The sequence below is a fragment of the Triticum aestivum genome, chromosome 4A (genome assembly GCF_018294505.1).
Source record: "Triticum aestivum cultivar Chinese Spring chromosome 4A, IWGSC CS RefSeq v2.1, whole genome shotgun sequence".
NCBI lineage: Eukaryota > Viridiplantae > Streptophyta > Magnoliopsida > Poales > Poaceae > Triticum > Triticum aestivum.
The window spans coordinates 602404197-602418046 of record NC_057803.1 but is presented as its reverse complement, the minus strand read 5'-3'; the positions used below and the strand labels follow the sequence as shown (position 1 = coordinate 602418046).

At 46.3% G+C, this 13850-nt stretch overlaps 1 protein-coding gene across 1 annotated transcript; it reads left to right on the top strand.

The window, feature by feature from the left end:
- Positions 1-6742: 6742 nt before the first annotated feature.
- Positions 6743-9293, top strand: LOC123087430 (protein SOSEKI 3). The gene is made up of 6 exons (XM_044509434.1): positions 6743-6900; positions 6993-7241; positions 7342-7411; positions 7507-7637; positions 7718-8669; positions 8788-9293. Exons 2-6 carry the CDS (start codon positions 7010-7012, stop codon positions 8927-8929), a joined length of 1527 nt encoding a protein of 508 aa, XP_044365369.1. The 5' UTR covers positions 6743-6900; positions 6993-7009; the 3' UTR covers positions 8930-9293.
- Positions 9294-13850: the final 4557 nt, after the last annotated feature.

The following is a 13850-nucleotide window of genomic DNA, read 5'->3' as shown; positions in this document are numbered from 1 at the left end:
TTCTGATCTAGAACAGCGGACGAGTTTCACCGCAGCTACATAGCCATCCCGCTATCCATTGCAACTATAGAGAAGCTGTCTCTTCCTCTCTTTATGGAGGAACTTCCAAAACAATTCTTGCTTCATAGGCCTTCCAGATGCCCTCTTAACTACCTAGGTTTACCCTAAAAACCTATTGGAGGTTCAGGTTTAAAGCACGCATCTAAAAAAACTACGATTTCATATCCAAGTGGGGTGCTTTGTATCACCGGCTGTCCTTTTTAATAGATCTGGGGCATTTTCAGCAAAAACAAAAACATGCATCTATAATTTCCCACTGATTTAACTTCTGGAGAAGTTTCCAAACTGTAAGCAGCTATTGATCATTTGGTTGAATGATTTACAAAAACTCATTTGTAACACATGATTTATATTTTGCGTAAATAACTACTAGACAATAGCATGGTAAAAGTTGCATCAATCGACTTGTGTTTACCTGTTATATCCATTTGTAGAACAGCTTGTTTGGCTTTCTTAGGTCTACCATGTTTTTATACTAGAATGGTTGTACCACACATGTTTTCTTTTTGTTTCATGGAATGGTAAAGGCAGTACTCTCAATATAAGCAGAGAAGACATGATTTACCTTTTCATGACTTGTGCTTATGGGTGAGTAATCCACTCGTTCCGCATGCACTCCCGGACGATGGAAAATTGTCACAGACAGGTTTAAGTTCTGAACACCCAATGGTGCTCAGCAGATCTCCTAAATAAAAATACCACATATGCTAGTGCACATTGGTCGAATTTTTATAGGCACATCCAGTGAAAATACATATATCTAGAAACATTTGTTTTGTGAATCAAGTCTGGCTCGATGTTTTGTTATAATCGTGCAATATGGAATTCAACACGTCACTATAATCTGCACATTACAGCAAAATACATAAAAATGAGAGAAAAGTATCAAGGATAGGTCACTTGAGTGTTGAATTACCGAAAGAAAGGAAGATATAAAATTGCATATACACATATAAAGTTTCATTGCAGATACATGTGAAACTCGCAACCCATCATTGGTCGGATTACATGAAGTTGGAAGATCAACCTAACTGGTCGATGGGTCTAATTAACGTGCATAACACAATCACACAGTTATGATGAGTTATGGATAGAGCATATCATATCGCTCGTATGATATATTCATGTGTCTTGTTTTTAGTCGATCAATCCATATAGCATATCACTGGTATCATGATGCATGCATGGTGATTGTCGGCGACTAGGTGGAGGTCTCGATCGGTACGGTGTTATGGCCGGGCGGGCGGGGCAGGCGGCTTGGGTGGCGCCGGTGCTGGCGGTGAGGGCGTGAAGGCGCATTTGACCATGCCCATAACGTAGGTCTGGTCGCAGGCGAACCAGCAGAGCGGCATGTCGGCGGGGGGCTTGGCCACGCACCCGAATACGCAACCCATCACCGTCGTCCAGCACCCCATCATGCACTCCATCATCCCTTCCAGCTCCGGGGCCGTCATTGGCTGCCCGGTCACCCATGCCGGCACCGAGAGTTCCGAGGCGTGAACGGGCCTCGGGTCGGCTGTGGCAGCGTGCAAGTCGGCGAGGCCGGCCAGGACGACGAGGGCGATGAGGAGGGCGGTGGAGCTGGTGGTGTTAGCCATCCTGCTGTTGTGGTTGTGGAGATGATCGATCGATTGGTTTTGTGTGGTGAGGTGTTCACTGATAAGAGATGGTTTATAGTGGGATTTGGCAGGGCTTAGCGTGGCGTACCAAACTCGACTTGCATTTTTGGTGTGTCCTGCCGTTGCTTCTCCGCGCACGCACACACACGATACAGGTGATGATTAAGATGCATGAAATATGCGTGAACCAAGAAATATATATGTACTCACCAAATAATGTTTGTTGCACAGTACTAATTGGAGGCACCACTGGAACCTCCACGTCAATTATGATCATCTTGAAAATATCTCCGTCTGATTATCGTAAGATCAGTCCTCGGTCTCCCGCTCCCATGAGCACTCCTCTTCGTCGTGTCCAAGTTGTTCTCCCGGCAGTTAAGAAAAAAAAAGTTGTTCTACTGATTCCCTCAGAAAATTGAAAGGAAAGAACAAAACGAAATCTTCTCCTCCCGAACTAGCGGCGAAGAATTTCGGCACATCTTGATAGCCATCCCGTTGTCCCCTACAGATGTAGAGAAGTCGTCTCTTCCTCTCCATGATCTCTATGTGTCGTGAAGATTGTGTGCAGCACGACAACAGTGACCACCAATGTTTGCTTCGTCTTCAATATATGTGAAGGCATGGGAAAACATTACAAAATGGGTGGACCATACATAACCAATAATAGAGTGTGAAGGACATAAATTGAAGATTTGACAAAAAAGAACAAATACAATAAATGTCAACTAGTGAGAGAAATATATTCCTAGGCAGCTTGCCGCTTTTCTTCTTTCACGCTCTAGAGTTTTCTAGTATTGGTTATTACCAAGGTATACATTTTTATTTTTAAATACTTATGAGTATATTCACTAGACCCATATATTATACATACTTTAAAAAAGAAATAAGCATATATAAAAATACATTATGAAACACTTAACTGGTGCAAAATATTCCTAAATTAATGTGAAATTAATATCTTGATGCCTGCCTACGTTTATTAGATTTTAGTTCAGTAAAATATTTTAGTGCAAGATTTAGACATTATGAAATTCAAAAAATACTTTAGCACTAATATATAATTTGTGTTATTGAATAAAATAACAAACAAAAGATAAACTTATTTAATATAAGTTGTATAAATGAAACAATTTTATGATTTTTATTTAGAGTTATGAATAATTAAAAATGTTTACTATAAATTTTGCATCTGGAAGTATGCTACAAAAGAGTATCTTTCTCACTCCTATTGATTGATGAGGGCCTTTGCATGGGGAGGCACGGTGACATTCTGGGAGACTATGGAGCAGAATGCGCAACATGTCCGGCTCGCAGCTGCCTGTGTCACCAAACACTAGTTGTCGGCTAGGGTTGGGGTGTTCTATTCATTGAGGGCTAAACAAGTGAACCAGCCGCGCGTGGCCGTGGCGAGACGTATTTTGGATTTGGGGTGGGGCATGGGGAGAAAAGCGGAGAAATATAAAAAACAACAATTTGTGCATAACTTATAATTCCATTTCTTTCTTTTTCTTTTTTGGCCATAAAAATCTCAATATCAAATCAGTTGGATTCAAAATGATCATGTGCCTGACGGACCCTTCACACTCGAATGCCCACAACACAACTGCCCCTCACCCAGAACTCAAGCCCACCAGATATGGTCACCGTCCACCGTCGTCGGCATGGACCCGCTCCTGGGGCGCGGGGCCTACCTCACGCCTCGCCGTTTCCCAAATCGGTTTCCCTTTTTCTTTTCTTGCTATTTCTTTCAACTTTTTCGTCTATTCTTTATATTTTTCTTTTCTTTTTTTCGTTTTTTATTTTTATTTTTAATTTCCAAATTTCATCAAAATTTTCTGAAATATGGGAACATTTTTTCACATCAGTGATTTTTTTAATTCATTTTTTTCAAATCTAGCTGAACATTTTTTCAATTCAAAATTTATTAATAATATTAAAACATATATTTTTAAAATTCTGAACATTTTTCTAAATTATGGACAGTTTTTGTATAATTGAAAATTTGTTTAAATTGTGAATATTTTTTCAAACCGTGAACAGTTTTTGAAATCATGAATATTTTTCAAATTCATTTTGAATCATGATTTTTTTTGGAAATTCTTATTTTTATAAATCATGATTTTTTTCAAATATTAAAATCGCTGTTTTATAGAATTTCTTGAACATTTTCTTAAAATTCCTTAACGTTTTTTAAAAAAACTATGAATATTTTTTGAATACACGAACATTATTTTTTTTATCACAAATATTTTTTGAAATCCATGAGCCATGGACCCGACCGCCGCTTCTGGGGCGCGCAGGACGTTGGTCTCCTCCTCCACCCATGCCGTCGCCGCCATCATCCTCATCGCCTTCCTCCTCCTAACCCTACGCTCCCTCTCCTCGCCGCTCGATTGCGCCTCTTCCACGTCCTGATGCGCAGCGCCATCAACCATTTCCCCATCCCCGGTAACCTCCTGCGCTGCGCCATTGCAACATACACCACACCAGCACCATGAAGACCATGAGGCAGGCAGGTGTATCCATGTATGCATCTTTCTGATGCAGAGGCCGAGGATTTCCCCCTTTTTGAAAAAAAAATGTTGCAGGAGAGGGGATCTTGGTGGAGGTGCTCAAGCCAAAGCACAGCAACCTGCATTATCTGAATGTGTTTCAACTGGTTCTTGGACACAAACAAACAGGGAGGCTCAATGCCGGAGTCGCCGTGACTGCGATGGATCTGGTCGACAGGGAGGTCTTCCTCTTCCTCTTCCTCTTCCTCTTCCTCTTCCTCAAGGGGAGGAGGAAGAAGAAGGTCGAGCTGCTCCGGTGATTCATTCTCGAGCACAAGGTGTTGTATACAATACATCGTGTCTGAAACTCTGAATCTTGTTGCTAGTTTCACATAGTAATACTCTAGATGATTCAGTCAGTATCAAATTTTGGTGACCAGCAATGTATGTATAGCTCAGCACCTCAGTGTTCCCAAGTGCACTACTCGTTCCGCTCATTCCATTACTACTCCCTCTGTAAACTAATATAAGAGCATTTAGATCACTACTTTAGTATTCTAAACGCTCTTATATTAGTTTACGGAGGGAGTACTAGTTTATTAGCACTTGCTCATTTCCCGTAGCCGGCATAGGGAATGATGGTATTAACTCACATCATTTTGCCTGTTTACTTCATTCCACGACTTTGTGATCCTCCATTGCAGCGAGCGGTCCAAGATTCATATCTCTATTTATCATCTGCTTAGGTTAGGTCCTCCTCTCGGCATTGATTCCGATTTATTTCATTTCGACACGCACACAAGTAGGACCATGTCTTTGATTTTATCAACAGACGGTTCAGTCGGCATCACTTTCAACGAAATCCTGGCAGCCGTCAATGTACTATTGTTTGGAGCTGCTAAAAGTACATTTTCAATTCAATCAATTAATTTTCTTAGCACTACTGACAGCTGCCATTCCTGTAAGGAAATGTTGTACTGATTTCAAATTGTCATATCCTTCCTGGCTATTTAGTTCCTTCATGACTTTGCGTCTCTCCACCACATCTCAACATATGACTGGTACGTACACAATTTTTAGCTGTATCATCTACATAGGTGTTCTATGCCCAGCTCTATTCTTTAGGTGACGCACATAAGTACAATCATGACCTCTGAGTCCTGTTTTCTACTACCATATGAATATGAATGCATGCTATGGATTATGGATCTCCCTAGGAGTATTTGCTTAACTGAATTCTGAATTGCATCTACTTACTTGCATGCCTCAATGAAACATTTATGTTTATAGCTCAGCTGCAACTTTCGACGGAGATCTTCCAGCATGGGGAGGGTCTAGTTGATGAGGTGTTATGGCAGACATGCATCAGGTTGATTAGACGTGACGTGCTGCTTTGTTGACATTCCGTTCAGCCAAAAAGACGGAGTCCTCAAAAGGGTTATACTTCTCACTGAGCTGCGCTTTGCACTACTGACAGCTGCCCATTTCATGTACGTACCATTTCAAATCCTCTTGGCTATTTACTTGTTTCATGACTTTGCGTCTCTCCAGCACATTTCAACATATCAACGGTACACAATTTATAGCTTTATCATCCACGTAGGCGTTCTCTGTAGCTACTCTTTAAATGGCGCACACGAGTACGATTGTGATTTCTGAGTCGTGTGGCAGATAGGCATTTGGTTGATTAGACGTGCTGATTAGTTGACATTCCATTCAGCCAAAGGACAAAGTGGGATAATAACTAACAATAATTATAATTATGCCCCTTTTCTAGGAGGAATCCTGAAAAGTGGTATACTACCAAACTCAGCAACTAGTTACTTCTCACTGGATTGCTCTTTGCATAACATGATGATGCATGTAAAGATTGGTCACCTTATTAGTCGCTCATGTCTGCTCTGCTAGAGTGGTTAGGACCAGGGGGGTAATATAAGATGCTAGGAAGTAGCCATTATTGGAAATTGGTTCTACTTTTCTTTTCTTTTTTTCTTTTTTTGACGGGAATAGCAGGAGCTCTGCCTTTGCATTATAGAAGAGAAGACATAGAGAAACGGATGGACCAACGAGAGGAGCTGCTCATTTATTCCAGATAATGTTGAGGTTTGTGTTGTGCTAAATCAAGGATGTATCTCAGCTCTATGCATCCGAATTTCTTTATACATCCAAATTTGTCACTTGATTGGAAAATTTATGTGTAACTGCACTAGTGGTGAGTATGAAAGGAATTATCTTACGTGTATATTGTATCAGCTAGCTCCAGGTGAGGGGAATCAAATCAAAGAGGGCGAGACCCAAGAGGCGCTCCACTCACCAGGCAGGTCTGCAGTGGAAGCAAGCATGGGGGTATGTGGAAAAGGCTGAAGATGCAAAGGCAAAGCAGTGCTCAGGAAAGAGGAAAGGTGGCTGCATTGCATGGAGTAAAAGTGAAACCTGCCAACGAACCAAATCTCACTCACTCACTCACTCACTCACCCCCCACGTACACCAATACCCAGCAGAGCAAGTCCAAGTGTACTGTGGCCATCCTACATGTGCCCCATGTGCGCAGCAACTACACCAAACAACTACTCGTCCCCGTATCTCTTTCATTCTTTCTTACTCAACACTCCTCTCCTCCTCCTCCTCCTCCTACTTACAAAAGGGCTCGGCCCCTTGTCAACCCAGAGCTAGCTAGGGAAGACCAAGCACAACAATCTCACTGAATCCAGGAACAGCAGCAGCAGCAGGTCTGATCCGCGTTCTTCGGCCCCCATTCTGTTTCTTGCCTGCCTTGTCTTGATCTCTTCTGACTCTGCTATTTCTGATCATGACTGATCAGACTCTACACACCCATACATGTCGTTGGAGGATCCACGGAGCGCCATGGAGGGGAGGGCGAGGCGGCGCGCCAGCCCGTCCGGGATGCGCACCAAGGCACTCAGGGTGGAGCCGGAGCCACAACCGGCCAGGAGGCACGAGCTGGGGACAAGAGTGGCGGTGGTGTACTACCTGTGCCGGAATCATCAACTCGAGCACCCGCACTTCATGGAGGTCCAACTCGCCTCCCCACAAGGCCTCTACCTCCGAGGTTAGTTAGTAAGCTGCTACTGCAGCCTGATTTTTATTGCTGCTAGTGGTTTGTTGTAGGATGATGCCTTACCTTGAATGATTGCAATTTGTTTGTTCAGATGTGATTGGCCGGCTGGACGCCCTGAGACGGAAGGGCATGGCTGCCAAGTATTCCTGGTCCTGCAAGAGGTTCCTACCTACCTACATACATACCCATCGATCTTGAGACCCGTCTGTTGTCCGACAAACATTGTGTTTATTCATAAGGCAACGATGCAATGCAGGAGCTACAAGACTGGGTTCGTGTGGCACGACCTGTCTGCGGATGATCTGCTGCTGCCCACGCAAGGAACAGAGTACGTTCTCAAGGGCTCCGAGCTCCCATTCGACCACTCAGAGCCTCTGCCAGTGCCAGGTATTAATTCCATATGAGTCATGAGCAACTGTAATTTGTGCCTTTCCAAACTGCCACTTCATCATACCCTACTGTTTCAGATCATCAGCAGAATAATGCAGCATGTGCAGACAATGCAAAGGTTCAGCCCTGCAAGCCGGCTCGACAACAAGACTCGCCTCCTTCTCCTGGATCATCAAACCAAGGCTGGACTTCCAAGTCTCCATCTCCTACTCCTACAACTTACCCTGCTGTTCCAGTCATCAAAGAGGAAGTACCGCCGCCGCCACCAACAACAACTCGTGCTGCTGTCGTTCCAACCATGAAAGAGGTCGCGGTGCCACCGCCGCTTCCCCGGCCGGACTCGCCGTCAACACCATCTGCCTCCACCATTGGGGACGACGAGCAATGCAGAATACCACCACATTCAGGCTCGTCGAGCAACTCGTCCCCCAAGGCAAGCATGGCTTCCTCAGACACAAGCTCACCCAGCCCCCCCAAACCAGCAGCGGCAGGGAGCGACGCGGCCACACAAACAGATGATAAAGCGAGGTGGGACGACGTGAAGCTGCAACACAGACAGGACACAGCAAGAGCATCATCATCGCCGGAAGGGCCGGAGATTGTCGTAGATGAGGAAGTATCCCGTTGCACCCGTGCGCCGGCAGGGGAGAACCAGCCTCGCAGCAGGAGGAGCGGGACCCTGCAGTCCCTCATCCGGGCGGAGGCGGCCGGCAGGAGGAGGTGCCTTCCTCTGCCGGTGGAGGACGACAGGGCTGCCGCTGCTGCTGCTGCCACGGGCGGCTCCGTCAGTGGCAGGCTGAAGCCGGCCAACCTGCTGATGCGCCTCATGGCCTGCGGGCCGAGCCACCCCGGCGGCTTCGGCTTGATGCAGACGTCGTCCTACAAGCCGTGTTTCCCGCAGCTCGAGTACCCGTTGTCTCCGGAGCTGTGTCCTCTCGGCGCGCTCAAGCCTGCAGAAAATTGCAGTGGCCGCCTGCTCGACGGTGCACTTAAACGCTCTTCTTCTTCGTCGCGCAGTCACCAGGAAGGGTACGCACGTAAAGCCGATCGATCGCCTTGGTTTACATCATTATCTGTCTGTACATGTTCATGCCTGCATACTTTTTCTCCGTATATATCAATCCTGAAGCACGTAGCACGATTGCAGAGTTATTTGCGAAGAAGAAGAAGAAGCGTGGCCGAAAGGGTTTAACAGCAACCTGTCGAGAAGCGCAAGCAAGAGGACGAGCGAGCCGTCGTCGGGAAGGACGGCCTCTTGTTCAAAGGTGGTGTCGTTCCGGGACGAATAGGCGACGAAGATGGAAGAAATTAAGGTAATGAATTGCTTCAAGAAACTCAGCAGTACGTCTGTTTCGGATTGGAACTGGGCACAGCTCTTCTTCTTCTTCCTCTTCTTTTCTTTTCTTGTTTGGCTGTGAATTTAGTGCGGATCGGAGGTAATAAACAGCACAAGATGTTGTCGACTCCCTCCGTTCCTGATTCTTGTCGTTGTTTGAATTAAAACCACCACGACAAGAATTATGGAACGGAGGGAGTACCTAGCTATATATGTTGGCAGTTGGTTGTTACAGAATGTGGCAGGTAGTACTACTAGGTATATATGTTGGTAGTAACTTGATGTGAAAATAATAATGAAAATGTTGTTGTTGTTGTTGTTGTCGTCGTCGTCGTACTAGTAGTGATGAAGTTTGCTTTGAGAGCAAGGAAGGAATGAAATTTGGTCGTCTAGTTAGTTACTACTCCTACCTATCTCCTTGGCTAATACTGTGATACACTTGGTTGCTTGTGGAGTACAAATGCAAGCTGACCGAGATTCAGATCTGATGGCAGCTGCCACTCACTCAACTCACTGTATTAGAGCAGAGCAGAGCAGTCCTCTTGTCTACTCCACCGCTACCACCAGATCGGTGTGGCAGCGGTAGGTACATTGCATACGTGCACATGTACCACCCAGTAGCTAGGTAGGTACGTATACGTTGATGGGATAAACTAAAGACGCTACAGAAATAAAATTATGAAAAGAAAACTGCATGACGAATCTAGTGATATTGCAACTTCGGATTCGGATGGGGCCAAAAACGAGCGGTAAATCACTAGGCCCTGTTTTGTTTGGGCTTTTGCTTCGGCTTTTGCAGCTCCCAGATGCTGATGTAGCCCGTAACAAAGCATAACCAACACACACGGGCAATTTTGGTTGTAACATAAGAAATGCCACTCTCTCGACTAGTGGTAAACTTAAGAAATGCCACCACCCCATAAACAAAACAAAACAAAACAAAACAAAAGGCAGTACAAATCAAAGCCAGACGCGATCGATCGGTGTGGATCTTCCTTCCTTCATATCTACTGGTGGAGTTGGTGGCACTGCATTGGACTGGACTGCACCATATCCATGTTTGATTTTTCAGCCTAAAATGGAATGGAGAAGCATGAGAGCTCCTGATCTCCTTTACCACCGCTTGACTTGTGTGTGTGGCACGTGTTTGATTATTGGCACAACACAAAGGCTGCCGGCGGCTCACCCAAGCAGCCGGGAGACCATTGCCAGTGAGCCCTCAGTTCTGGAGCTCATCTCCTATCTTCTTCATCAATAGCTTCATGAACGGAGTGCTCGGTTTTGGGCAGATTGTTTGTCTTGGTTCCATGATAAGATAAGGATCACAATAGCCATCAAACGTTCGCTAGAAGGTACGGCATTTGCGAATATTTTTTTATGGCATATTACTTTGTGGGAGAATGACAGATCCTTCAAAAACACATGGTAATTTCAGGCAAAACAAGAATTTGTTGTGAAAGTTTTTTTTTTAGAACGAAGGCTCGCGAAGAGCCCGGCTTTGAATTAACAAAGCCATCAACCGGCCAGGAGTTACAACAGACAACCCAACTTACAACGGTCAGAACGATACAACGGGGAACACTGGAAAGCCTACTCACTACAACCTCCGCAAGCCGCAAATGAATTGCAGCTAGCACAGGCCGAGCACTCCACACTAGGATCATATGTAGCAGAAAACGAAGCAGCACAGCAGGACATAGCCGACCTTCAAGGATGGACCGTGCTCCAGGAACACCTAGAGAAGAAGGGAACCAACATCTTCCCTCTCAATCACCGAAAAGGGACCCTTCCCCCTCGCCATGGCACGTAGGCACCGCACCATCGGGATTTCGAGAAGCTCACCCTAGAGCTGGAAGAATGTTGCCCTCGCATCACAAGGTGGACGTAGGATGACCACATCGATTTGGGATATGCCGCGCCGGCTGCTCCGCCACAGTCCATGCCCAACTAGTTGGAGACAAGCTTCAAGGAATCGGACGACGCAGAGGAGGTAGCTCAATCCCTCACCTGCATAACCTCCCGACCGAGCCCCGCACCCTTGACGACGCCTCCAGCAAGGTCACGACGCGCAAGGCGCCGCCGCCGCCAAATCCGCCGAGGATAAAGGTTTTCACCCGGGCAGGGGGATCGGGGTGGAGAGCAGGGGACCTCGGCTGCGCCCCCATGGAGGAAAGCAGCGCCCTTGGGCGTTGCCGCCGCCGGGCCGGCCGGACCGGCCAAGCTTTCCCCTGGTTCCCTAGCTGGCCACCAACACGCAGCAACGCCGGAGCCAGAAACGCTAGCCCACACCGGAGGCGAGAGAGAGGCAGCAGGGAATAGGGATTTCGCACCTCCAGATCTGACGAAGAAAGCTTCACGCCGTGGCCGGATTCCACCAGCCACCTGCCGCCCGCGCGGCCGGGCACGCTGGCCAGCACCCCCTGCGAACGCCGCCCACCGCCCGACGACGTCGCCTCTCCGGCAAGGGCCGCCGCCCCAGGAACCACGGGCCTCCAAGAGGGGGAGGAGCGCCGAGATCCCCGCCGCCACCTTCACCGGCGTCCGCGCGGGCTTCCCGGCGGCCGTCTCTAGTAGCGGCGAGGAGGAGGAAGGGGGTGGAGGGGGCTGGCGGCGGCGGCGGAACCCTAGTCGCCCCCCGAGTCGCCCAAGGGGACGACGCGAGGGCCGCGAGGATCAATCGGTACTTTCTTCAAAAATTTGTTGTGAAAGTTGCCATGTTCACTGGAAAAATTGCTATGCTTTAGACAATACAATTGCTGTGAAAAATGTTTGTTTTGCCATCATTTCCCAGCCAGCGGTTCACTGAATAACATTACCCTAAAATAAACATGGTTGTTATCTGTTAGCAACCTCCCTGTATATACGTATGTAACTCATGGATGATGGCAAAAACAAACAGTAAATTAGATATAATGATGATGATGATGATGATGACGAAATGTGAAGTTAGAAGATGACAACATGTGTAATTAGGATTTGATTGCCACACACGGCCCGAGATGGGATCTATCCATGCCCATGGATGGATCGATGGAGGGAGTACGTAGTATCTAGCTGACGACGACACACGTGACAAGGACATGTGGATGGATTGGGTGGATACCAAATGGACGGACTTGAATTGTCCGTCTTAAGAATTTTGGTTGTACCGTCGTGGTACTTGTAGTACTAGTGGTAAATTTAAGAAATACCGTCATCCCCGCCATAGAAAAGGAAGAAAAAGAAGCAGCAACACAAATCGAAGTAGACAACGATGTGGATCTTCCCTCCTTCCTATGATACTCTTTGTATGATGGAGTTGGGTTGGGTTGGAAGCACTGCACTGTACTGCAACGGTGGGCCGGTGTGCCAAGTGTGTTTTTTTCTTTATTTTTATGCAAACTTGATCCCCTGCTTATATTCCAAGATTAGTGAGGGAAACACCCACAAGATAATACATCAGGATAAGACAACTGGCATCTAAGAAGAAAAAAACCGGGCCTAAGCGTGCGTGCATGATGACTGGCTCTAAATTAATACATTTCAACTTTGTTCACATGGTGTGAACCGCTAGGGAATTGTGTGGGTGGTGCACATCCTCAAGTTAAATTGTATGCCTAGGCGTGCATGGAAGATGGCTGGCTCTAAATTAATACTTCCTCCATCGGGAATTACTTGTCGCATAAATAGATGTATCTAGACATATTTTAGTTGTAGATACATCCATTTTTATCCACTTTTTAGACAAGTAATTTGAAACGGAGGGAGTACTTGTCAAATTTGTTCCCATGGTGCAGCCAGCTAGAGAATCATGTAGGTGGTGCACATTTTTAAGTGAAAATGTATATCTGGGTATGCGTGTATGATGAATTTCTCTAATTAATACATGCTAGCTATGTTCACATTTGTGCGGCCAGCTAGGGAATCATGTTGGTAATGCACATTTTTCAGCTGAATTGTATGCCTGCTTGAGTGCATGATGACTCACTTTGAATTAGTACATGTCAATTTTGTTCGCATGGTGGGGTGCTAGGGAATCGCGTGGGCGGTGCATTTTCTCAAGGTAAATTGCATGTCTAGGCATGCGTGCATGATGACTGACTCTAAATTAATACTACCTCCGTCCGGGTTTTTAGGTCCCCTCGGTGCCGCACGCTCGTACCACATTTACAGGGCCGCTCTCTCGGGCGCCATGCAAAAAGTGAAGGCGCTGCGTCTTCCCAAAGCGCAATCAATTCAAAGCTGCTGGCGCCATTTTTTCTCTGGCCGAGCTTTGATCGATCCATGGCATCGTGAATTGACCAATGGATGGTTGATCGATCCGTGGCATGATGAATTGTCCAATGGATGCTAGCGAGGGAGCAAGCTGATTGGGTCACGGCGCCCACGCCGGATCATGCAAGCGAGAGTACTGCATGCACGCGTGCAAGGAAAAAGCGAAGCGTTGCATGCATGCAGTAATAACTGCGCGAAGCTCGTTGGCCGTCGCTCTGCCACAATATCTGCTGCTGCTGCAGCAGATCCTGCCTTGGTCCGTGCGTTCCGGTCGGGGGGACTTAAAAACCCGGACGGAGGTAGTATATCTTAACTTCACATGATCCGGGCAGCTTGAGAATTGTGTGGGTGAAGCACATTCTCAAGCTTAAATTTTATGTATGCCTAGCGGTGAGTGCATGATGACTGACTCTAAATTAATACTCCCTCCGTCCTAAAATTCTTATCTTAGATTTGTTTAAATACGGATGTATTTAGTTACGTTTTAGTGTTAGATATATTCATATCTAGACAAATGTAAGATGAGAATTTTGAGACGGAGGAAGTGTATTTTAACTTCACATGATGCGGGCAGCTTGAGAATCGTGTGGGTGAAGCACATTCTCAAGCTTAGATTTTAT